General features: G+C 38.7%; 1 protein-coding gene across 2 annotated transcripts in view; it reads right to left on the bottom strand.

Moving 5' to 3' along the window:
- The window catches only part of LOC127443122 (partitioning defective 3 homolog), a 135,884-nt gene that overhangs the window by 96,814 nt on the left and 12,446 nt on the right, over window positions 1-26,624 (bottom strand). For both annotated transcript variants that reach the window (XM_051701645.1, XM_051701646.1), the window contains exon 2: window positions 8,749-8,850. In XM_051701645.1, coding sequence (XP_051557605.1) covers window positions 8,749-8,850 — 102 coding nt within the window. The remainder of the gene's footprint in view (window positions 1-8,748; window positions 8,851-26,624) is intronic.

The raw sequence follows: 26,624 nt of genomic DNA, 5'->3' as shown, positions 1-26,624 counted from the left end.
ACACACACACACACACAACCCTTCTGCATTTCTTTACAATGACTGTAAATGGCTGTTAGCTAATGTGTGTTAATGTCTGTTTTGTGTAGGTACTTTTTCGTGAAAGAGGGTCTGCATTCTCAAACATGACTCTTAAGGGAATCGCATTCATGAGAACGTGCATTTACACACACAAAATCTATTTGAGTGTGCCTGTGAATATTTATTATATGTATTTATGGCCGTCAACGAGCCTATCCAGTTCCCTGTGGTCATCAAGTCTGTCCAGCTCCCTGACGCCGTTGACGAGCCTGTCCTGTTCCCTGTGGTGGTCGACAAGCCTGCCCAGTTCCCTGTAGTCATTGAGTCTGTCCAGTTCCCTAAGGCTGTCGACGAGCCTGTCCAGTTCCCAGTGGCTGTCGATAAGTCTGTCCAGTTCCCCGTGGTCGTCGACGAGTCCATCCAGTTCCCTGAGGCTGTTGACGAGCCTGTCCAGTTCTCCGTGGCTGTTGACAAGTCTGTCCAGTTCCCTGAGGCTGTCGACGAGCCTGTCCAGTTCCCCATGGCTGTCAACCAGTCTGTCCAGTCCCCTATGACCGTCGACGATCCTGTCCAGTCCCAGGTGACCTTCGACGAGCCCGTTCAGTCCTCTGTGAATGTCAACTATCCTGTCCAGTCCATAGCGCACGTCGACCAGCCTGTTGCTCAGTCCAGTGGCCAGCACTCATCAGACAACAGCTACCATTCTGTTGCTCAATGCAGTAGCCAGAACCCATCAGACACCAGACACCAGTCTGTTGCTCAGCCCAGTAGCCAGCACTTGTCAGACACCAGTCATCAGTCTGTTGCTCAGCCCAGTAACCAGCACCTGTCAGACACCATCCACCAGTATGTTGCTCAGCCCAGTAACCAGCACCCTTCAGACACCAGCTATCAGTCTGTTGCTCAGTCTGTTCAGTCCCCAGCGGATGCTACTTACTCAGTCCTGTCCCCGGTGGTCGTCAACCAGTCTGACCCAGCCATGTCCCCAATGATTACTGACTGTTCTGCTCAGCTCTGTGAGGTCCCTGCCCAGTCTGACCAGCCTTCTGCTGTCCTCACTCGGCCTGACCCAGTCCTGTCCCCAGCGGTCGTGGACCTGTCTGACCCAGTCCTGTCTCTAACAACTACTGACCAGTCTGTCCTGCTACTGACCTCACCAGCTTCTCAGCAGCTCGGACTTTGCCTTGGTCTCTGGGTTCCTCTCCGGCTCCGCCCTAGCCTCCCGGTCCATCTAGGCCTCTAGACAATTCTCTGGCTCCACTTTTGCCTTCTGGTCCACCTACAGACTGATCCAGACCATCCCCCTGGTCTCCCCCACCCACCCTCTCTGGTCTGTCATCTGTCCCCCGGCCTGGCCCATTCCTTTCCCCTGGTCTTCCCTACCCACCCCCTCCTCAATCTGCTCTCTGCTCTCCTGGTCCTCTGCCCACTCCCTGCGCCAATCCATAAGTCCGGTACTGCCAATGATCCTTCTCTGCCTTTCTGTCTTTGTCAGTTTTTCATCTGTGTGAGTTTGTTTTATGTATGAGCACATGGCTTAGGCTAATGTTTTCGTTTGCCATGTGCTCTCCCAACTCCACCCCCTCGTTTCCCTCTGGCCTCACCCCTAGTTTAGTCCTTGTTATGTTGATTGTCGGCACCTGTCCCTTGTGTATGTTCCTCTATTTATTGTGCCCTCTTTCCTCTTGTGTTTGTTGAATCGTTTTGTGAGTTTTGTTAGTTTGTTACTATTCTCGTCTGTCCTAGTTCCAGTCCTGTTCCCTAGTTATTTGTTTATATTCTGGTTTATGTTTCATTTTGTTTTTATCTCCCTTGTGAGAGTTTTGTGTTCCCTGTTTGTTTCAGTTGTTAAATAAATGTATTTTATTTTACTAATTCCTGTGCTTGGATCCTCCTTACTGCTTATGTTTCCTAACAAACAGTTCACCCAAAAATGAAGATTCACTCATCATTTACTCACCCTTTTTTTTCATAAATCTCCACTTTCACTTTTTCTTTTGTTTTTGGTGATTCACATTATTTGTGCATATTCCACCTAAATGGCAGGGAGTAGAATTTATAGTAAAAAAGGACTTAAATATTGATCCGTTTCTCACCCACACCTATCATATCGCTTTTGAAGTTATGGATTTAACCACTAGAGTCTTATGGATTACTTTTATGCTGCCTTTATGTGCTTTTTGGACCTTCAAAGTTCTGGCCACCATTCAATTGCATTGTATGGACCTACAGAAATGAGATATTCTTCTAAAAATCTTTGTGTTCAGCAGAAGTCAATCAGTCACACATCTGGGATGGCATAAGGGTGAGTAAATGATGAGAGAATTTTCATTTTTGGGTGAACTATCCTTTTAAAATCTTAGTAGTCAGCTCAGATAAGACTCACTAAGGAGAGGACAAACTTCCAGTTTAACTTATTATTTCTAGTTTGTTTGTCACACTGGCAATGAAATGTCAAGTCGAGCACATTGCATTACTGCATACAGTATTATGTGCAGTTACCATTGTATACAACATATTTTGACACATTTTTTTAGATAATTTAGGTATTCTATGCATACAAAAATGTGCTAGTATGCTTTTCTGAACATTGAGCTACTCTCTTTAATAAGCACACACACTTAAACACACAAGGGAGACCAGTTTTTCCCTTATATAGAAACGAAGGGATGATAAGAGCAGTGCAGTGAAAATAGAGAGAGAGAAACAATGGAGATGAAGGAAAAGTGATTACAAAGATGTATGAAGATGTGCAGAATGTCTTTAGCTGCAGTGTGTGAGAGAGTGTGTGTACTGCTATACATTATAAACCTCAATGAACTTTATCTATTACAAATAACTGCAGCAATGTTCTTCCTAGTGTTAGGCAATTCTTTACAGGCTACATAAACAAAAATGACACCCCATGTATTACTAAGACACACAAACACACACACACAGTGGCACCGTAGCACTACAGCTGGATGTCCTACACAGAGGCGTTGAGAAATCCCTCTGTGTTTTACAATGACTTTAAAAACAAAGAACTCGCTGACCCAACTACAAATCATATCTTAAGCACACATCTCACATGCACACACTGTGTATGCAGAGTGCACAAACAGGAAGTTCCCAGGAGAAGACTCGTATACTTCCTGTGAGGGTATTCATTTCCTCACTTTAGAGGTTTTGATCTTTGAAACTTACAATCTGTTGAACCCATCTCACCCACTCAAACACTCTGCCCTATAGCCTAGTTTACACATAACTGACCAGTGGGGTTTGAACAAATTCTCTAAAATGATCTACTGCTGACTTCAGAAAATCATGAGGGTTATGGAGGATTACTTTTCTAAGTAATTACTGTTCTAATTTAGTATCGACTGGTGGACAATAAATGTGTGAAAAAAATCGATTAGACTTACATTCAAGGAGGGTCTTGAGCCATATCTACGGAGCAGAATATCATAGGGACTTAGGGCTGGAGTCTTTTGAATTGTGCCAGTAAGTAATCACCTAGCAACCACCCAGATCACCTTAGCAACCACACAGCATCCACTTGCAACAACCCAGAACACCCTAGCATGGTGGTGGCACAGTTTGTATAGCCAAGCATGTACTCATTTTCTTCAGAAAATGTAAAAATCTAGTTGATGATTGATATTAATAATAATTTTAATTATTCATTGAATCTTGGTGTCTTATCACTGTTGCTAGCATTTTATAAAAGCAGTAACTCAAGGTCATGAGTTACAGTGATTTTACGACAGTTATATCTGTATAACTATACAGTTATATTGAACAGTTCTTCAAAAAAAAAAAAAATCTGTCATAATTTACTCACCCTCACATCGTTCCAAACCCGAATAACTTTATTTCTTATACAGAACACGCAAAGAGACGCTTTAATGAATATCACGGTCTGTCTACTTAATACAATGACACCGGATAGTGCCTAACTTTAAAGTTTAGAAAAGACCCCAAAGTATCACAAAAGCAATCCACGTAGATTGTCCGTCACATTTCAAGTCTTTGAAGGGTTATACGATAAGTTTTAGTGAGAAACAACCCAGAATTTAAGTCAGTTTTTCAGTTCGTGCATTCACACGATAACTTGCGTTGTCTTTAGCTCCCAACCAGGAGTAAGTGTAAAGAATTAGATTTAGCTAAGGTGAACATAACAAAATGTATGGCATAAAACATAAAGGATTAGGAATGGTAAAAAATATGGACTTTCCAATTAATCACAATCTTCATTTGAACAATCGCAATATTTTATGCTGTTACTTTATGCAAAGTCTGGCACACCAATATTTTTCACTGTGTGTTGAGAGTAAATGTATGGTCAAACTCATTCTGTGTAAAGTCTGTCCCAAGATGAGATCCATGCAATCCATTTGTCATTGAATAATACCCTTTTAATTCCCTTTCTGTTCAAAAACAACAAAAAAGAAACATTAATTCTAATCAAACATGCGCTCAAGAAACAGTGCGTGTCCTCTCTCATGAATGTGAATATGCGCTTAATCACTGAACTGCTGGTAGTCTTAAAGAGACAGTACCGTTTTAGCTCAAATGTACATATCAGTACAAATACTTGTCAACAGAACAAATAATGCATGTAAACAATAAGCATGTAATAAAACATATGTATGCAATATAATATATTCAGTCTGAAAAAAGTGGTAACCTGGAGTAAGTGGTAACCTTAAGGATCTATTTCTAGCTGATCTAACCCCAAAAAATGTAAAAATAAAAATACTTCTGGCAAAAAAGGTTCAGTAACACTACTCTAAACCTCTCAAGTTCTCGCATGAACACTTTGCATTGAAATTGTATTGAAAGGATGGAGGGTGATCGTCATTAAAATATATCCTTCTGTGTGCCACATGAGAAAGTCGGGTTTGCAATGACAAAAGGGTGAGTGAATTATGAGTTTTCTTTGAAGGGGTTTCAGTTATCAACAACACCCCTTAAATAAAGTAAAATCACTACCAACACACAGCCACTAATGGCTTATTGCTTTAATAGCTCATGAGCCTGTTGCTAATGGAAACGGCACCACAGTTCACAGCACACAATAAAACTCATCATGTACGCAGTGACACCCTAGCTAGTGGTAACTGTGTAAATCAAAAGGGTGCATCTCAATCAGCTCCCTTGTTCAGATAAAGGCACTGATCAGGGAGTTGGCCATCTCTAGGGCTGTCCCAGTCACTTAATCGTTCCAGTGCACTGAAACATTCCTGAAAAACTCCAAGAATGCACCGTAAAAACCAGAGAGCATTGTTGCTCACTATGTTCCCTTACCAGGAAACATCGTCATGTCTTCTGAAGTCTTTCAAGTCATTAGAAGATGAGCACAAGTTTAAAACTTATAGTCAAAGCCTTATTTTCTCTTTAAAAAAGATGTTGTTTGCAATGTCTTTCACCCATAATTGCAATGAAATGGAAACAATCTTTTAAATATTAGAGTTGTTAGAAGGTTAAAAATAAACTCCTTTTTATTTCTTTATTTATGTCCATTATCTTTAATAATAACACTGTATGTTTAAATATCTACAGCGAAAATGCACGACAGTGTCATTAATACAGCAATGTTTTGATTAACACCAGCTGTGTAATAACTGATTGTCCCAATGCTCAGTGGATCAACACCCTTGCCAGGGCCCGAATTATGTTCAAGATATACTGATTCATGACATAGGGAGCTAGAGAGCTGATTGAGACACACCCTAAGAGAAATAACACAACTGTACATCCTGATCTGAGGTGACGTTTGGTCATGTGATCAGGACAGAATGCAACATTGCCTACACCCATTCACAGACACTTCCTGTTAAGACGCCACCACTCACACACTTCCTTGCGTCTTTAGGAAAACATCCACACAAACAAAACCACTACACGTACACCGTCTGACCAGAAGACGCCAGATGGATGCTATACTTCCTGTTTGTAACCACCAATAACTTCCTGTCCAGGAGAGGACGTTATCACAGGAGAAGATATAAGAGATGTATCTTATATAACAGATATAAGAGCTTCAGTCTTGTTTAATACCTGACAGAGTCCCACATACACGTCTCATTGTTTTAGGACATAAAAAAATGAATGTTAAATATAAAAGAGTGGGAGGGGGAAGAGAGAGAAAGAAGAGAGTTAGAGCTGTGGCATGAGGTGCATGAAGTCTTATCTATCATTGATTAATCATTGGCTCCCCCTCCTGGCCCATAGAAGAACTGCATCAACATACTGACGTAATTTTGATATTACAAAAAACATTTAAAAGGAATGTTCTGGGTTCAATATAAGCTAAGCTCTACCAACAGCTTCTGTGACTTCTTTTACTCAACCCTCACAAAAACGTAAACATTACATCTGTTTGTATGAAAGTAGTAAGATAAAAATCACAATTTAGACAACTTTACAGATCAAATAAAATATTTTTGTGCGGAATATTTAGAATAAGCGCTTTAACAAAAAAACAAGCTGAACATTTCTGCATTTCAAACCTATGGAATGTCTTGTCCCATTGACTGCCATTGTAGGTGCTTTACTGCAAACTTAATTTGTGCTGAGTCAAACATTATTTTCTGTGTTGCCAATAGAGCTTAACTTGAATTGAACCCTGAACATTCCTTCAATGTGAATGACCTTTGACAAAAAACTCCTGAAATGACTCCTTGATCAAATGTGTAACTGGTGTAGGTCTGAGCATTGTCACACAGAACAGTACACACAATTACGACCCCAGGGCTTAAAACTAATAACATCTGTTAGAGGAATTTCATGTCTCTCAACACACAATGCCATTACTATTGGACAGCTCATACTTCAGCAGGGCCTTTGAAATACATGTGTACGTTTATTTGCGTTGTTTTCTATGCTGTTGTTGGATTGTGAGTGAATGAGTCACCCAAAATCCCATTAAAGCAGTATTGTACCACTTCCTGTTTGTGGACCGTGTTTCCTGTGACCACAGCTGCAGTCTGAGTCACTCAGTTAATCGGTGTGAAATATCAGGATGCAACGTAAACCTAGGCTGACAGAGGTGACCAGCTCTGCGCAAAACTAGATTCTTGGATACTATAAAGTAGTAGAAGTCATAAATGTGTGACCATAACTCTGTTTATTTGATCCCTCACTCTCCTTCAGGCACATATGAGTGTGTGTGAGAGAGATGTTTAGTCTTTTATTTTATACAGAGAACGTAAATAACACACACATACACCCAGACAAGCCCACCACATCAAACACACAACTACACTCTAGCAAAGTGTCTGCGGCCTCAGTAAGCCGATATCATCTGTTCTGGGTCAGAAAAACATTGTACTGCCAGTGTTTGGCCACAAGGGGGCAGAGTCCGAACAGAAGATCCAAAAAGCACTCCGTTCAAGTGCAAAAGCAAAATGCTGCTGTTGCCATTTTTTCCTTGTTTCTTTGTTTTTTTTGCTAATAAAATCTCTCCAAGAGATTTTGATTCTCACGTTCACTGGAAAGACATTTTCTCTAAAGCATTCAAGATATCCCCTTTGAATCAAACCCATGACCTTTGGCATTGTAAGCACCATGGTCTACCAGCTGAGATACACTACCTCTTAAACACACTAAAGAGTCACTTTAGCAATGTATTGACAGACAGAAAATTAGAAGTTTAGAGCAATGTGTGTTGGTATGTATGTTTTAACTTCACTATACTTGGGGGGCCTGGGTAGCTCAGCAAGTAAAGATGCTGACTACCACACCTGGAGTCGCAAGTTCGAATCCAGGGCATGCTGAGTGACTCCAGTCAGGCTTCCCAAGCAAACAATTGGCCCGGTTGCTAGGGTGGGTAGAGTCACATTGGGTTAACCTCCTCGTGGTCGCCCTCGGTGGGGCGCATGTTGAGTTGTGCGTGGATGCCGCGGAGAATGGCATGAAGCCTCCACACGCACTAGGTCTCCAAGGCAACGCGCTCAACAAGCCACGTGATAAGATGCGCAGATTGATGGTCTCAGATGCGGAGGCGAGTCACAACGCCACCACAAGGACTTAGACCACATTGGGCATTCCAAATTGGGGAGAAAAAATAAAAACTTCACTATACTTGAGGGAGAAAAGTGTTCTAGGATGTCCCAGGATGTCCATAAAGGAAAAAAATTATTCAACATTTTTATATGAAAAATATATTTTATGTAAAAAATAAAAATAGAAAAAAATTGAAATAGGATAAGGGTTTGGGTAAAGGGCCGTTCAGATCGAATGTGCTCTTATGCTAAAAAATCTAGATTCGCTTCAACAAACAGAACAGAATGCAGGTGTCTTGAGATGCGTTTACTATTAACTTGACATGAGGCACTCCTGCACAAGTCTCTGAAAAAAAACAGCATGATGTAGTGCAATGGTCAAAGATGTCCATCTAGTACACGTTCAAATAAAAAATAAAAAACAATGGAAAAACAGCACAGGCATACACAATAACACATTTGGTGGGAATGGCCCCTTAGTCTGTAGCAATTAGCTTTATATAAAAACATCAGAAGTCTTTGGTATGTTCCCATTTAGAGAGCTGGGTAAACGTGCATGTCTGTCCATCCTCAAATTACATCATGGTTATTGGGAGACAAGAGTTATCTGATACCTGTAACTAAAATATATACTACTATACCCACCCACCCACCGATTTAGAACAGAATGCAAGCAGTGTGTGTGCCTGAATGAGTGAATGTGTATGTCAATGACAGTGTGTGTGTGTGTGTGTCTCACTCTGTCTTTGTCGTCTGCCACATCAGACAGAACATCATCCAGATCCAGTATTCCTCCATCACCATGTTCCAACCTGTACACCTGCACCCAGTATTCTTCACCCTGAGAGAGAGACAGACAGAGATTTCATTATATTATAAAGTTATAAGTTTAGACACTGTAGTGACCATTTCAACTAATTGATTAATTACTGATCAAATTTATTGAAGTATTTGACAAAATGGATGACACACTGCGTTAAATAAGGTAAAAAAGGAAACCAATCTGAGGGGGCAAATATTGCCTCTTAAAAGTTAATTTCTGTTGACACGAGCGCACACAGATTCCATCAGGATACTTTATACAATGAGGAAGAGGGCATAGATAATGATGGTTTAACTAATCAGGATAATGCACCTGAATCTAGACCATCACCCAGACAGGACATCACCACTCTATCTGACAAACACAAACAGACATTAGTGAACTGCACAGAGACAGTCAGCAGTGAGTAGTTCTGTAGTTCAAACTCACAAAGAGCACATGAAACAAACTATGGGACTGCAACACCCTTCTGTTCAAGACTGAAATGCTCTCCAGTTTGTGCCATTAAAAAAATAAAACTCCATCAAAAACATATCTCGATTTTATTTTTCCAATGAAAAGTGATGCTAGCCCATGCAACAAAAAAAAAACTGCCACACTGCTAGGGTGTTTTAGATGTTTGCCAGGGTGTTGCTATGTGGCTGCTAAGGTGTTCTGTGTGGGTACTAAGGTATTGCTAAGTGGTTGCTTGCTGGCCCAAGTCAAGTAAAGCAAAGCCATTTAGTCAGATTGTGTAATAACATCCTCAAGAGCACAAGTGCACTTTTTCCGCCGTCCTGGTTCCAAGGGTATTTTTTCAATACATTTTTTTCAAAAGTGATTTCATAAAATGCTTAATAAAAAATAAGACATGAACCACACCAACCAGCCCCGAGGTGAACTTTGATTTGAAGCAAAAATATGTCACAGCTCCGGTGAGTTTGTCAGTTTGTTTTGTCATTTTCTCTCCTTCATGTCTCGCAGGCACAGCTAGCATGCATGATCGGCGTTTCCATGGGAACATTGATTGTTCCCAGGGGAACGCTGATCATGCCACTGATTAGCATGCTGAGCAACACCTGTTCTCCCCTAACCCACTCCCTTCTTAAGCCTGTCGTGTTCTCAGTATCTTTGCTAGATTGTTGTTTGATGTTGAGTACTAACCTCACTCTCTCTGCCTAGTTGGTTCAGTCTCGTATATCAGTTGGTTGCCCGTGTGTCGGGTGTGTGGTTGCCTTCCAGTATTGCTGCATGTCAGCTGGTCTTCCACGGAGGATAACACGCCTCTGCCCGTGTGACGGGAGTTAAGTTCGCTCTTTGCTCTCATTGTTCTGCATCTCACTATTCTACGAATCTGTTCCTGACTTCAACAATGCATTCACTCAACCTAAGAACACACTCTTCATGGATTGCCCCTTGCGTGACTACGATGTGCACACCATTGGAGATCGCTTCCCACTACTGTAGCCAGTGTCAGGATTTTCTACATACCTCAATCCAGTGACTGCTCATTATTACTGTTAATAAATCCTTTGAAATGTTCCTCTGCTCTTGGGTCTGTTTGTCTCACTATCGTTCGTTACAAAATAATAATTTGAAAATCTGAGAAAAATAAAAATGTACAAGACTGTACTTAACATTTTTAATGAGGGGATGAACTACAATCCCATGAAGCATTGCAAATGACTTAAAAAATGTACAAATATAAAAATATTGATTTTAAGCTGTTCATCATAAAGATAGAAACAATATATTTATTTTTTTATTGTGCAAAATATTCAGTTATTAACAAATAAACACTCACTGAGCACTTTATTAAGAACACTATGGTCCTAATAAAGATTCCGACGTGGTCTTCTGCTGTTATAGCCCATCAGCCTCAAGGTTCGATGTTTTGTGCATTCTGAGATGCTATTCTGTTCACTACAATTGTACAGAGTGGTTATCTGAGTTACCGTAGCCTTTCTGTCAGCTCAAACCAGACTGGCCATTCTCCATTGACATCTCTCATCAACAAGGCGTTTCCCTCCGCTCACTGGATGTTTTTCTTTTCCTTTTTTGCCACTATTCTGAGTAAACTTTAGAGAATGTTGTGCATGAAAATTCCAGGAGATCAGCAGTTACAGAAATACTCAAACCAGCCCGTCTGGTACCAACAATCATGCCACGGTTGAAATCACTGAGATCACATTTTTCCCCATTCTGATGGTTGATGTGAATATTAACTGAATCTCCTGACCCATATATGCATGATTTATGCACTGCAATGCAGCCACACACTTGGCTGATAAGATAATTGCATTAATAATTAGGTGTACAGGTGTTCCTAATAAAGTGCTCAGTGAGTGTTTAAGTAGTTTGCATCATTTGCAGTGCATCATGGGAGTGGGCGGTCGCTTTTAAACACGATTTAAAAAAAATTAAGATGAAATAAAGTGGACTGATGGCTTCAACAGAAGCATATATTATTGATTATCAACCTTAGAGATCACAGTAGGTCTGTCTTTAAAGGCTTGCAATCTTCATTAAAAAGCATTTTGTCTATGGAGAAAATGAATGGGATTTTTACTTCCGTTATCAGACTGTTGCACTGTATAGTGCCGCTTGCTTTTGCAAACACCACTAATAAATAAATGGGCAAATACATTGTTTTACAACTGCTACTGTCTACAAAGAGTGAGTAAACAAGTATTTTGCGAGCCAATCAAAGATTGTGATGTCACAACATGCCAAGGCTATGAACCAATAAGAGAAGACTCTACCTGCTTAGTCAGGCCCCTTTCCTCTCTGAGTCTCTTCTGCAGAGAAAAGTGATGCTTCCACATCTTTAACCATCACAATCTGTCTTTCCAAATGACAAAAAGAATAGGCTGAATTCCCTTTCTGTGTCCTTGTCAATATTGCTTTCTTCCTCGCAGAAGCAAATAATCTTAAACGAGGACACATAGAGTAACACGAAACGTCCACTCTCAGACAGACCTGTGCGTGTGTGTTTGTGTAAGCTGAGAGGATTGTTCGGTTCAAAGACAAGTGCGTGTATCTGATACGAGAAGGCCCATTTCTTATTGAGCAGCTGAGAGAGAGAGAGAGAGACAGTAACCAGATATTCACACTAACTTTACACTGCTATCTTTATTGTGTTTGAATGTATGTATATATGTACAGGTGCATCTCAATAAATTAGAATGTCGTGGAAAAGTTAATTTATTTCAGTAATTCAACTCAAATTGTGAAACTCGTGTATTAAATAAATTCAGTGCACACAGACTGAAGTAGTTTAAGTCTTTGGTTCTTTTAATTGTGATGATTTTGGCTCACATTTAACAAAAACCCACCAATTCACTATCTCAAAAAATTAGAATATGGTGACATGCCAATCAGCTAATCAACTCAAAACACCTGCAAAGGTTTCCTGAGCCTTCAAAATGGTCTCTCAGTTTGGTTCACTAGGCTACACAATCATGGGGAAGACTGCTGATCTGACAGTTGTCCAGAAGACAATCATTGACACCCTTCACAAGGAGGGTAAGCCACAAACATTCATTGCCAAAGAAGCTGGCTGTTCACAGAGTGCTGTATCCAAGCATGTTAACAGAAAGTTGAGTGGAAGGAAAAAGTGTGGAAGAAAAAGATGCACAACCAACCGAGAGAACCGCAGCCTTACGATTGTCAAGCAAAATCGATTCAAGAATTTGGGTGAACTTCACAAGGAATGGACTGAGGCTGGGGTCAAGGAATGGACTGAGGCTGGGGTCAAGGCATCAACCACACACAGACATGTCAATGAATTTGGCTACAGTTGTCGTATTCCTCTTGTCAAGCCACTCCTGAACCACAGACAATGTCAGAGGCATCTTACCTGGGCTAAGGAGAAGAAGAACTGGACTGTTGCCCAGTGTTCCAAAGTCCTCTTTTCAGATGAGAGCAAGTTTTGTATTTCATTTGGAAACCAAGGTCCTAGAGTCTGGAGGAAGGGTGGAGAAGCTCATAGCCCAAGTTGCTTGAAGTCCAGTGTTAAGTTTCCACAGTCTGTGATGATTTGGGGTGCAATGTCATCTGCTGGTGTTGGTCCATTGTGTTTTTTGAAAACCAAAGTCACTGCACCCGTTTACCAAGAAATTTTGGAGCACTTCAGGCTTCCTTCTGCTGACCAGCATTTTAAAGATACTGATTTCATTTTCCAGCAGGATTTGGCACCTGCCCACACTGCCAAAAGCACCAAAAGTTGGTTAAATGACCATGGTGTTGGTGTGCTTGACTGGCCAGCAAACTCACCAGACCTGAACCCCATAGAGAATCTATGGGGTATTGTCAAGAGGAAAATGAGAAACAAGAGACCAAAAAATGCAGATGAGCTGAAGGCCACTGTCAAAGAAACCTGGGCTTCCATACCACCTCAGCAGTGCCACAAACTGATCATCTCCATGCCACGCCGAATTGAGGCAGTAATTAAAGCAAAAGGAGCCCCTACCAAGTATTGAGTACATATACAGTAAATTAACATACTTTCCAGAAGGCCAACAATTCACTAAAAATGTTTTTCTTTTGGTCTTATGATGTATTCTAATTTTTTGAGATAGTGAATTGGTGGGTTTTTGTTAAATGTGAGCCAAAATCATCACAATTAAAAGAACCAAAGACTTAAACTACTTCAGTCTGTGTGCACTGAATTTATTTAATACACGAGTTTCACAATTTGAGTTGAATTACTGAAATAAATGAACTTTTCCACGACATTCTAATTTATTGAGATGCACCTATATATATATATATATATGTGTGTGTGTGTGTGTGTGTGTGTGTGTGTGTGTAATGTTTATTAACAATTTGGTAATGCAAGCCCTTGTTTATGATGCTAATAAAGCTTCTAAAAATCTCTTGAGAGAAAGCACATGTCCACTAAACCAAACCGCACTCCAATGAGGGAGCGTCAGACTCCACCAACAGAGAGCAAAGTGTTTTCATGAGAAAGAGTCTTTATAAAGAAGTGTTTCAAACAAATCAGCTCTTTCTGCAGGATGCAGGAAATAAGAGTCATTTCACAGCAATCACTCACACATTCACTCAATTAGTGAACGACTCAATTACGTCCAGCTATAATAAGTGTTTACTCTAAAGAGGCATGCAGGCGTCTGAAACATTTAAACACGTGATATAGGCTAAACAAAACATGGTTAAGACATACACTGAGCATATATGAAATCATGTATTAATTTCAGAGGTTGGTTCAGAAGTGCTTGAAGAGAGTTCTCATGACCATCAATCCAAAAAGAGAAGATTTGATTCAACAGTAGAAGAATCAATCAATATAATCGCTAGAATTTTATTGTAGTATAGTAGATGTTTTGCAAGTAACTGGTTTTCGGTTCGGTTATTTGGTTCAGTTTAATTCTAGAAGATACAATTTGTGAAGAAATTCGAGAAGATTCAATTTGAGATGAGATTCTATATTAATTTTAATAAAAGATTCTATAAGATTAAATTTGAGATTCAATGCAAGATTCAGTTAGATCAGAGTTGAGAAAAAGAGTGTGTGTGTTTAAGATGCAAGCAGTAAAGGCATATGAACGGCAGACCGGTTAGGGGTGTAACGATCCATCGATCTGGTCTGCAACAGTCTGGAGTCTTTTCCAGCCAATTTTCACATTATTTGATTTTCCATAAACATTGGGCAACTTCTTAGATGATATAAAATTCCAAATTAAACTGAATATTGGAAAAACGCTCTTATAAATAATGTTGATAATTAGAGCACTGTCTGATGCTGGAAGTTTCAAATATACAAGCGGTGGTACTAGTGATCATAAACGCAAAGGGATAGATGGGTCATAACAATAAAGGAATCTAGCTCCAAAAACATCCATAATATGTTTATTCAAATCATGAATTTGTTTTTTAATCTAACAACCAAAATACAATATAACATCAATAGTAAGGTAATATTACTACACATAGTAATTTATTTATATATAAAACTGTTCAGAGTTTATGATAGTAAGTTACTGTAAATAAATCTTACTCGATTCAATTTCCTGACTTCTCTTCTAAAACCGTTTTTTTTTTCATAGCAAACTGCAAATAAAGTCCTCTACAAATGAATGTATCATGGCAAACATACTAAAAATTAGTACCCAGTCAGTCAATTCATTACTTGATGAATTGTTTTCACACAAAAGCAGTTCATGCAGCAGTCTGAGGCATCTCATCTATTCACTTACATTCAAACAGCTCTCCTTGTTGACTGTTCCAAGATGGCGCCGCGGTTGACGTATCCAAACCAGCCGAATAAGGAATCTACGTATGTATATCAACAGGCTCACATGCGCGAATAAATCGGGCTTCACGCGATATCGTTGCACATGCATCACATTTTAATTCTGTCGAGGGAAAGAGAAAACACCTGCCCTGCCCCAACATCAACTGTGGAAGATTGTAGCCAAGAAAAAAAACATGGATAGCACATACTCTCCTGTCGTGGGTATGTAAGTATTTTGGATTGAAAGACTTGCTTGATTGTTGTAGCGATGACAAATTGTCATTGTTGTGTTTACCTCATTCCACAGGGCAATGAGCTGTCATCAAACGATTTATAATGATTAATTTATTATTATTTATTTTTCTGCTCTTCTGTATTATTATTTTTTTTCCTAAAGTACCTTATTTTGTTGTGGATGTCCTAATCTATATTCTAGATTTGCACTTTTCAGAGAGCTCAATAAAATGTTCAAATTAGATTTTGGTTGCATTTGTGAGATAATAAATGTGACTGATTGTGTAAAACATAGCATATAATATCGTATTATCAATTGCAGGCACCTGAATCGAATCTAATCTAATCTAAATCGCATCACGGCAGACACTGAGGTATCGGCAAACATCGAATCGCTGGCTGAGAGAATTGATATAAGATTGTATCGTGATTAAACTTGCGACTTACACCCCTAAGACTGCCAGAGATTCTTAAAAAATAAAAAAAATTCCACTGTGACACCACTGTGTGTGTGTGTGTGTGTGTGTGTGTGTGTGTGTATGTTTTCATGTAACACTCTCTCGGAGAGAATAATATGAATGACTCTGCTACTAATATCTGGTCCTCCTCCAAACACAAAGGTCAAGACATGTCTCCCAGGGTCATGAAGGGTATATTTAACTAAATAATTACTAGAATTAAACCCTAGTAGAACAAATGCAGATAGAGGTGTTAAAGGTGTACTGAAGGTGTAATTCTTTTCCTCATTTAAAAAGTTTAACTCCTAAAGAAATTAATTCACATTTTTAAACATATGCATAAAATCATGACCACCAGTTTTATTCTACATGGTGAGGGTCCCCTCATCTGGACTACCATGTTATGATCACATGACCAGGCATATAATACTGACTTAAAGTTCTCTCATCATTTACTCACCCTCATGCCATCCCAGATGTTTATGACTTTCTTCTGCAAAACACAAATGAAGATTTTTAGAAAAATATCTCAGCTTTGTTGGTATTTTCAATGTAAGTGAATGGTGACCAGAAATCTGAAGGTCCAAAAAGCAGATAAAAGTAATCCATATGACTCCAGTGGTTAAATTATTTATTTTCAAATTCATTTGCAATATGATAGGTGTGGGTGAGAAACAGATCAACAATTAAGTCCTTTTTTTAACTATAAATCTCCACTTTCACTTTCACATCTAAAAGTCACATGTGTCGCATGTTTAGTTTCACTTAACATCTGACTTTGAAAGTGGAGATTACTAGTAAAAAAGGACTTAAATATTTATCTGTTTCTCACCCACACCCATCATATCGCTTCTGAAGATATATATTTAACCACTTAAGCCTTATGGATTACTTGTATGATGATTTTGGACCTTCAGATTTCAGGCCACCTTTCACTTGCATTGTAAGGACCTACAGAGCTGAGATATTCTTCTAAAATCTTCATTTGTGTTCTACAGAATGGCATAAGGGTGAGTAAATGATAAAAGAATTTTCATTTTGGGTGAACTATCCCTTTAATATCAGTAAATGCACCGTTAATGGACACTTTCACTCAAGGTTTAAATTATTCATGGCTGACTATGAATAGTGAATTTCTACAATTGCATTGGTAATAGAAAACTATTGCATTTGAATAATGCTGGATCCATGCCCCTAGGTGTCAGTGTAAGAAAAACATATTTAAAAAGAGTGCACCTTTAAATTGTGAAGATTAATTTTTGTCAGATCTGCTCCTTTGAACAGTCTGTTTCAATTAATTTGTTAATGAATAAACTATTCATTTGTGTTATCACTCAGAAATGTTCATAGATGTTCACCTGTTGTATTTTGCATGCTTTTCAAAATATGTAAATACTGCAGTTCATTACCATGTTTTGTTAAACTATATTTTTATTACATTTTACTTCTTATGGCTTGATCAAAATGATGGTTCTTCTTATTGAAATAAATATTGAATATAAATATTGAAATATTAAATATTGACTGAAAAGTCTGAAAGCTGAAAAATATCAAGATGGCAAACTGAGCAACATCACCCAGCCCATGGTACCTGCACCAGCTTCAGGCTTCGTGTGGGAAACTTTATATTCATAAAACTATCAAAAATTCATGCAACACAATTTACTAGCGCTTGTCTTCTGAAGCAGGTGAACGGCTGAGCAAAAGCAAAAACTCAGGCAGCATATTCATATAAGGTTGGCATTAATGATTGATTAACTACTGATAATTAACTTATAAATTCACTTAGAAGCAAAACCTCTTCCAAGTGATCATATTTATAATCTGACTGGAACATATTGGATGCCTTTAAACCCTTAAAAAAACTAAAAATAAATAAATAAAATAAAAAAACTCAACGATCGGCACAATTCATAAGTGATTTTTTTTCATTCAAAAAAGCGTATTAAGAGGAAAGGAAAGCAGTTTCCATCCTTGACTTTGTAACATTGTTCTAACCATTCAAACAACTAATGTTAGCATTCTCCAGTGCAGCGATTAGTTATAAACAAATTAATTATCAAACCACCTTTGGTTGTCTTAAATGACTGATTTATTATACCATGAATAATAACGTGAATTGTGTATATACCTTGGCTTTTCTCTGTCGATGTTTTAAACCAGCATTTGAAGTGTTCGTCTCTGCACAGCGTAGTCACATGACACATCAAACTTCATGCTGAGTCAGTGATTGGTTTTATTTAAACTCTAGAGTGTGCCGTTATATTGTTGAATCAAGAAGTTCAGATTGTAGAACCCTCCAGCACCGGCCACGGAGAAATTAAACCCAAAATAACCATCGGAAACTATTGGAGTTGATTTTTCCCGATAGTTAAAAAAAACGCAACTATCGGCCCGATTAATCTGTAAATCTGATATATCGGTCAACCTCTAATTGTCACCCAATGACAAGCAGATATTGCAACTTTTCCTACTTACATTACAGCTTGTGGACAGTTTTGCTATGTCCCTTGGTGTTTTGCTTACAAATCACTGCTGAACAAAAAAAATATAAGAAAATATCATTTTTTTCTTTTAGACTAATGTGCATTGGTAAATTGTGCACAATGAGCCCAGAGACATTCATTAAGAACATTTCATGTTGGCTTTAAAATTGATTTAGTCTTGCTGGACAGGTGTCTCTGTGCTGTGACTGGTTTTGCAAGTTTAACAGCAATTTTGGGAGTCTGTCCTGCTGCCTGCGGATCCAGCGGATGACTGATGAGTGCTAACGGACCTTCTATTTTTAACTCTCAGATGAGGCATTAATGGATGTGGCTTAATTGAGTCTTGCTGGAATGAGTTTTAGTGTGTGTTTGTGTGTGGAGGAAGAGCAGCTCTGATGGAGAGCAGGTGCATGGATTCAGTATCGTGTTATAAAAACATTGGACAAAGAAAGACAATGAAAGAAACTGAAAATTGGAGAAAAAAAATCAGATGATATTGTGTCTGACTCTGTATGTTACATAAGAGTGCAGCTGTGCTCTTGGGATTTGCTTTTTCTTTGGGTCTGTGCACAGATATGGTTATGAAACGGAGAGTGGGGCAAAGGTTCAAGGGGTGAGATTTTAGATTTTTGGGATATACTGTATCCCTTTTTCCACTCTGACAAAATTAACTTCTGTCCAAGCTTCCTAATTTTATGACGTAGTTATGTACAAAAAAACAAAAACATAAGAGCATGGTAAAATATATACGTCTGAAATATAAATGTAATATTCATGAGAGGGCACATTGTTATATAATACAATGGGTTCATGTAAGGGCATGTGGATATATAATATATACAAAGCCATACTAAATTTATCTTTAAAAAACACAAGACTTGAGTTGATTTTATTTCTATCCATTTTTCTCTCTCCCTTTCTTGTACATCATATATTTAATATGACAATAAAATAAAATAATAAATATTGTCAGTGGTGATGAAGCATGCAGTCACTATTTGACTTTGTAATGCAGTACATGTTACTGCTGAACAACAAACACATTTGATCTGTAATATTTTAATGAATATTTTAATTAATTTCAGATGGCAAAGGCTTTGAAGATACCAGTGTGAGAGAAACGTATAACGTATTGCCATTGAGTGATACTTACTAAAGTTCAGCACCATTTTACATTGAGTGGAAAGTTTTCATTCATATTATACATTTTAAAAACCATCTGCCGATTAATCAGCTATCGGCCTGTTTTCCCACGTTAGATATCGGTTTTGGCAAAACCCACTATCGGTCGACCTCTACGTCCTTTTTACATACATTTAGGTTGAAGTCATTAAAACTCATTTTTTTAACCATGCCACAGATTTCATATTAGCAAACTATAGTTTTGGCTTTATAATATATATAATATTGGTTCAGGACATCTACTTTGTGCATGACATGAGTCATTTTTCTAACAATTGTTTACAGACAGATTGTTTCACTTTTAATAGACTATATCACAATTCCAGTGGGTCAGAAGTTTACACACACCAAGTTAACTGTGGCTTTATGCAGCTTGTAAAATTCCAGAAAAGGATGTCAAGCCTTTAGGCAATTAGCCAATTAGATTCTGATAGGCTATTTGGCTAATTGGAGTCAATTGGAGGTGTACCTGTGGATATATTTTAAGGCCTACCTTCAAACTCATTTCCTCTTTGCTTGACATTAAGGGAAAATCAAAGGAAATCAGCCAAGACCTCAGAAAAAAAATTGTGGACCTCCACAAGTCTGGTTCATCTTTGGAAGCAATTTCCAAACACCTGAAGGTACCACGTACACCTGTACAAACAATAGTACGCAAGTATAAACACCATGGGACCACGCAGCCATCATATCGCTCAGGAAAGAGACACATTCTGTCTCCTAAAGATGAGCATAGTTTGGTGCGAAAAGTGCAAATCAATCCCAGAACAACAGCAAAAGACCTTGTGAAGATGCTGGAGGAAACGGGTAGACAAGTATCTATATCCACAGTAAAACGAGTCCTATATCGAAATAACCTGAAAGGCTGCTCAGCAAGGAAGAAGCCACTGCTCCAAAACCACCATAAAAAAGTCAGACTATAATTTGCAAGTGCACATGGGGACAAAGGTCTTACTTTTTGGAGAAATGTCCTCTGGTCTGATGAAACACCATTATGTTTGGAGAAAAAAGGGTGAGGCTTGCAAGCCGAAGAACACCATCCCAACCGTGAAGCATAGGGGTTTTGTGGGGGTGCTTTGCTGCAGGAGGTACTGGTGCACTTCACAAAATAGATGGCATCATGAGGAAGGGAAATTATGTGGATATACTGAAGCAACATCTCAAGACATCAGCCAGGAATTTAAAGCTCGGTCGCAAATGGGTCTTCCAAATGGACAATGACCCCAAGCATACCTCCAAATTTGTGGCAAAATGGCTTAAGGACAACAAAGTCAAGGTATTGGAGTGGCCATCACAAAGCCCTGACCTCAATCTGATAAATTTGTGGGCAGAACTGAAAAAGCATGTGCGAGCAAGGAGGCCTACAAACCTGACTCAGTTACACCAGGTCTGTGTTGAGGACTGGGCCAAAATTCTAGCAACTTATAGTGAGAAGCTTGTGGAAGGCTACCCAAAACGTTTGACCCAAGTTAAACAATTTAAAGGCAATACTATCAAATATTAACAAAGTGTACATAAACTTCTAACTCACTGGGAATGTGATGAAAGAAATAAAAGCTGAAATAAATAATTCTCTCTACTATTATTCTGACATTTCACATTCTTAAAATAAAGTAGTGATCCTACCTGACCTAAAACAGGGAATGTTTTCTACAATTAAACGTCAGGAATTGTGAAAAACTGAATTTAAATGCATTTGGCTAAAGTGAATGTAAACTTCTGACTTCAACTGTATACAAGCAATACATTGTTTTTGTGTGTTTAAAAACCATTTAGAGCCAAGCGCACACTACACCACTTGCAGCTGGCACCCTGCACATACTTAACGACTCCAAATATTTTGTCTTCAGTCATGGTGGTGCGCACACTACACGACTGCGTTTATCCATTTAGCCGGTTTATTGCACTGATTTGTACAGAACAGGAAAAAAAAACAGCTAAAAATAAAGATGAGACGGGTAGGAAGACATTGATGTTTTATTTTATTATATTTTTGTCTCCTGCTTCTCAATGCAATGCTCTTCTCTTGCTTTCGCTCATAGTCGGTCACTCGCCCGTTGAGACATCGGACAGATTTCAAGCAGTTTGAAATTCATTGGTTGTTCGATCTACGACTTCTTGTCACAGACCAGTCGCTGATGCAAAACATCAAAAGAAAAAGCTTGAGTCGTATAGTGTGTGCTAGGCTGGGCCAGGAACTGCTGTCACGTCTGCGTGTGGTTTTGAATTCTTCGCTGTAAATTCAGCTCATGCACGAGGCAGCGCAGTGATAGGATGGAAACGTTCCTTCAAATGATAATGTGGAGAAATGCTCAGAATCTAATGAAATATTAGTGTACTCTACTCACAATTACAACTCCGAGTCTACTTATAGATGAGATCATATTTTATGACATTTGTTCAAGTTTTGTTTTAAAACTGGAAGAACAAAATGGCACAAAAAATTTAAAAAAATAACGACTTTACCATTAACAATAAACATAAGTGGTGTACTTGTTTTCAGTTATATGCAACCTGTACATATCTGTTAACATCTCAAAAAATGTGTTTTGGGGTTTCCTGACCCTTGAAATAAGTGTGTGTCTATGTATATGAACACATTTTAGATCCAGTAGGCCTATGTTTCTATACACACAGCTGCTTATAGTAGAATGCTGTTGTCTTTGACTATTCCAGTGGCATAAGAGCTAATGGTTTAAACATTGTGACAGAGATCTTACAGACAAGACCATATAAAGACACAATCTCTCCCTCTCTCTCAAACACACATACACTGAGATTCACACAAATCCAAAAGTGTGCGGCTAACAGCAGTCGCCTCAGGAATAAGTCCTTCATGAGGTCTATGCAGCCTGAAATACCCCTCTGTGGATCCCATGCTATTCATAATACCTTGGCAGCCAGATAAACACATGCAAACACACATGGCTAAATAACAAACTTGCACACACACAATACTGGGGTACACAAACAGTGTGTTGACTTGTATGGGAAGGTTTTGCTTTCCTTGTGGGGATACAATTTCAGAAAACATCCCTAAAATAATAGCAAAACCTAATAAAACCATGTGGCGACATCACAACAGGGCCAAACAAAAATGATTTTTTTCTTCTGGCCTAGTCGGATCAGCAGTTGCGATTTTTACATGCCCTGCCTATATTTTCTCACGCACAATTATTTTTTATTTTTTTATTTCTTAATTTATTGAAAAATAAATGTTGTTTTATTTACAAAAAAGGTTTTTAATTTTCAATAGCAGCTGGAAGTTATAAAGTTATATTCATAAACACAAGTCTCTGTCGTCATTTCGACAAAACCGTTAGCAACTAAATAACATTGTGATGTTTAAATCAGCAGAATTTGCAAGTGCAATATTGAATACATCATATATCATACAACACAGAGAACTAAATATCTTCACAGGTACTGTAAGCGATTTTTTTTCATGGAAATGTATGCAAAAAAATGTCCTACTCCCTGAAAGATATTAATGAAACAAGTGTCCTGAGATATCTCTGTGACAGCTCTAGACACTTTAAACAGCAAACAAAAATGTGTCCGCGGACAATGACCCTTTCGACCTGTCAATCAGTTTGCATATTCTCATAGTATTGTAGCTGCAGCAAATTATTGAGGCTTACTGCCATTTTTAAGCCATGCTGTTCATAAAAGTTCTCTGTTGAGGACACTATTTTGCTGCTGTTGTTTTAATCAAGAGTTTCTGCTCATGTCAGCCTCAATAAAGCTCATTTGGTATCTTTGGAGTGCCTTGGAAAGAGGGCTGTGGCTAATTCAACTGCTCAGTCTCATGGAAGTAGAACAGCTGTAGAAATCGCGCACAGCACTTTTAAGTTTGCAAGATTAACGACAGTAAGATAATGATGAAGACAATGTAGAGGTGGCCCGATTGGGAAAGTGGCAGTTCCTTTAACTGGCCCAAAACCCTCTCACACTGGCCCCTGGCAAGCGGGCCATCTTTAATGTTGAGCCCTGCCACAAGTTTTAAAAACAAAAAGCTCATTAAGGTACTAAATACTAGTCTATACCCTTTAAAAAAAGTACCGTGGTTGGTGTCAGATGGTAAAATATGGTAATTTAATGTATATACTACGGTACTGAATGAAGACCATATTAGTATACTAAGGTATTTACTAGGGTCGTGCACAGGTAACTGACTAATCAAGTACTTGTTCATCACCAACTAATCGCATTTAAAAAAAAATACTACATGAATATCGCAAATTGACTGAGAATTGTGATGAAACGTAATGATAACTGAATGAATGTATATTGTTCATCTCATTTTTATTTTAAATATATATGCAAAGTTTGCTGAAGTTAGCTTATTTTGAAACCGTTCTTGGTAAAGTTTGTGAATAAAACAAAATACTGTATAATTCAATGTACATGTCTGATATTTGTAACTTTACGAGTAATTGATTATTGTTTTTGTTTTTTTGTGGGTAAGAGTACTTGGTTAATCTTACATAGTACTCCAAGGTACTTTAAAGAACACCACAGTATTCTATACCATGGAAAATGTCCAAAAAACAACAACAAGGCAAAACCACAGAACTTTTTGGTACTATTATTTTAGTGTAGTTATTACACATATCATATAGCAGGACAAAATCATATGTTTGACAGCTTAATCTTGTGAAAGTATGCGGTTTATTGGAATGAGTGACTGTCGCTTTTAGAAGCTCTTAAACAATGAATTCATATTTACCTGTATGTGTGTGACCCACAGCAGTGCTGAGAAATTTACACTGCATTTGTGTCCACACTGTTATCTTGCATGCATTACTGTAGCTTCTCTGTATGTGTTTGTGGTGTTCTGGAGTGTTCAAAGTATGTAGAATACTTCTTGGCTAAACTTAAATGTATTTATGTATGAGTGGTGTTCTGTGGGGTTTAAGGTTTTTACATATGTGGACACCCAAACACCACACACGTGTTTGTTGGGCATGTAGTTTCAAAACTATGGGCATTAATAGGGAGTTGGTACTTCCTTTGCTGCTTCCACTCTTCACAAAATGCTTTCCACTAGATGCTGAAACATGAATGTAAGGATTTGCTCCCATTCAGACAGAAGTGCATCAGGGAGATCAGACACTGATGTTGGGCAATGGTGCCTGGCTTGCAGTCAGTGCTCCAACCAAAGGCATTTAATAACCACGTTTCCACTATCGGGCCAAATGAGGGTGGGCTAGTGCATGCCAGGGCCAGCTGTGTTCCCACTGTCACTTCCGGGGCTTCATCGTGCCTCCTCAGGGCTTTCTCGGGGCCAACGGCCAATGGCCCACCAATTACCCTTGGGCCAAACAAGGCCAATTGGGGATTGAGACGGGATCAATGTCAAAGGCGGAGGTTCGCCGAACTTCCCAGGTTGTGTATCCAGCGCATAAATGTACAGGTTTGGGGGAAAAAAAACCCAGTACAAATCCATTAAAATGCCCAATGGACAAAGCAGTGCCCAAAGAAATTACTTTCCATGGTTCAATGAACTTTCATAGATGGTGTGCTGGGACATTGTCCCGTTGTTAGTGGAGAGATCACTCAGGACACCATGGCAGTTACAGTCGGTGAGTTGTCAACGTTAACTTATCTTGCTATTTACATTCGATATAAGCGTGATATTTTAGATAACTAGTTAACATGATACCTCAGCTTGAGTTTCCCTCTTCCTTGTGAAATGGGAGGGGTGTGTGACGTTGGAACCGCAGCGGCCTATTAAGGGCGGGATTTTGGGCAACACTGCGGTTATTGGCCCAATGGTGGGAACGCAGATAATTTTGGTCTTGCGGCTTGAGGTCCGAGGCTATTGGCCCCTGCTGGCCAATTGATAGCCCTGGCCTGACAGTGGAAAAGCGGCTAATGGGGTTCAGGTCTATATTTGTGCAGGCCAGTCAAGTTCTTCCATACTAGATTAGTAAATAATTTCTTTATGGACCTCAATGTATGCACAGTGGCATTGTCATGTTGGAACAGAAAATGGCCCTCCCAAAAACTGTTGCCACAAAGATGGAAAAACACAATTGTCTTGACATGTAATGACATTAAGATTTGTCTTCACTGGAATCAAGTGGCCTAGCTAAACCTGTTAATAAAAATGGGTGTCAGCATATTTTTTGCTATGTAGGGCATTATAAAAATTGGCCATGCATTGCAGTGATATCAGGAAAACCCTCACGTACAGATACTACACTGATAAATAAAAAAAACTCTTTCTCTTTAGACCAAGAACAAAATGCCTTTAATAACTGAATTAAAAGCAACCAAGAGCATAAATTAGCCCAAAATAGGCATAATAATATGCCTTCATAAAACCACATAAAATGTATAACAAACCTTCTCACAACAGTTTTTATATGCACTTCAAGGGATAGTTCACCAAAATATAAAAATGTTGCCATCATTTACCCTACCATGTGTCATTCCAAATCTGTATGACTTTAAAATGTTAGACTAAATGAGGTTCTGACAGCCTTAAATCACCATTTACATACATAGTATGGAAAAAAAATATACAATAACATTTTTAATAATGACTGAGGCTAACATTCTGCCAAATATCTCCTTTTATATTCTAAGGAAAAAAGACATATAGGTTTGTAACAACATGAAGTTTGGTAAATGATGACATAAAATTTGTTTTGAGTATACTATTCCTCCTCCACATTAGATTATGATCTAAGAGATAATCCGAGACTCACTGTATAAACTTGAGGTGTTCTAACAGGTATTTCTGAAAGGTTATCTGAGAGTTTTTCCAGTGAAAGTTCAACATGATACTGTGGGTCTTAGCAGGAAAGTCAGTAACACTTTTTATCCAAAATAACCTTCAGTACACTAATAAACAGCTTCAATCGCCCTGAAGAAAGTTCAGTGGAAATATAGGGTCTGCCAGTCATAAAGGAAAATTTCTTGAACACAATTCTAGAACAACACCTTTGCCAGGCATACGGCAGTGAGAAAGTCAAGGCAGTGAACGGTCGCAACACAAACTGACACATTTTTTCCAAGGTTATTCTGCTGCTAAAAGGTTTGTTTTTTCCAATATCTAAGGCAAAGGTGATCTCAAAGGCAAGAGCAAAACCTCTTTTGGACTGGAGCACAGAGCCAAGTTGCTAGGATTGGGAATTGCCTGGAATCTTGTGATACTACAGTATAATTATACCTTGGCGTTAAGAGACA

Source organism: Myxocyprinus asiaticus, chromosome 6 (genome assembly GCF_019703515.2).
Source record: "Myxocyprinus asiaticus isolate MX2 ecotype Aquarium Trade chromosome 6, UBuf_Myxa_2, whole genome shotgun sequence".
Lineage (NCBI taxonomy): Eukaryota > Metazoa > Chordata > Actinopteri > Cypriniformes > Catostomidae > Myxocyprinus > Myxocyprinus asiaticus.
This window is presented reverse-complemented; position numbering and strand designations above follow the sequence as displayed.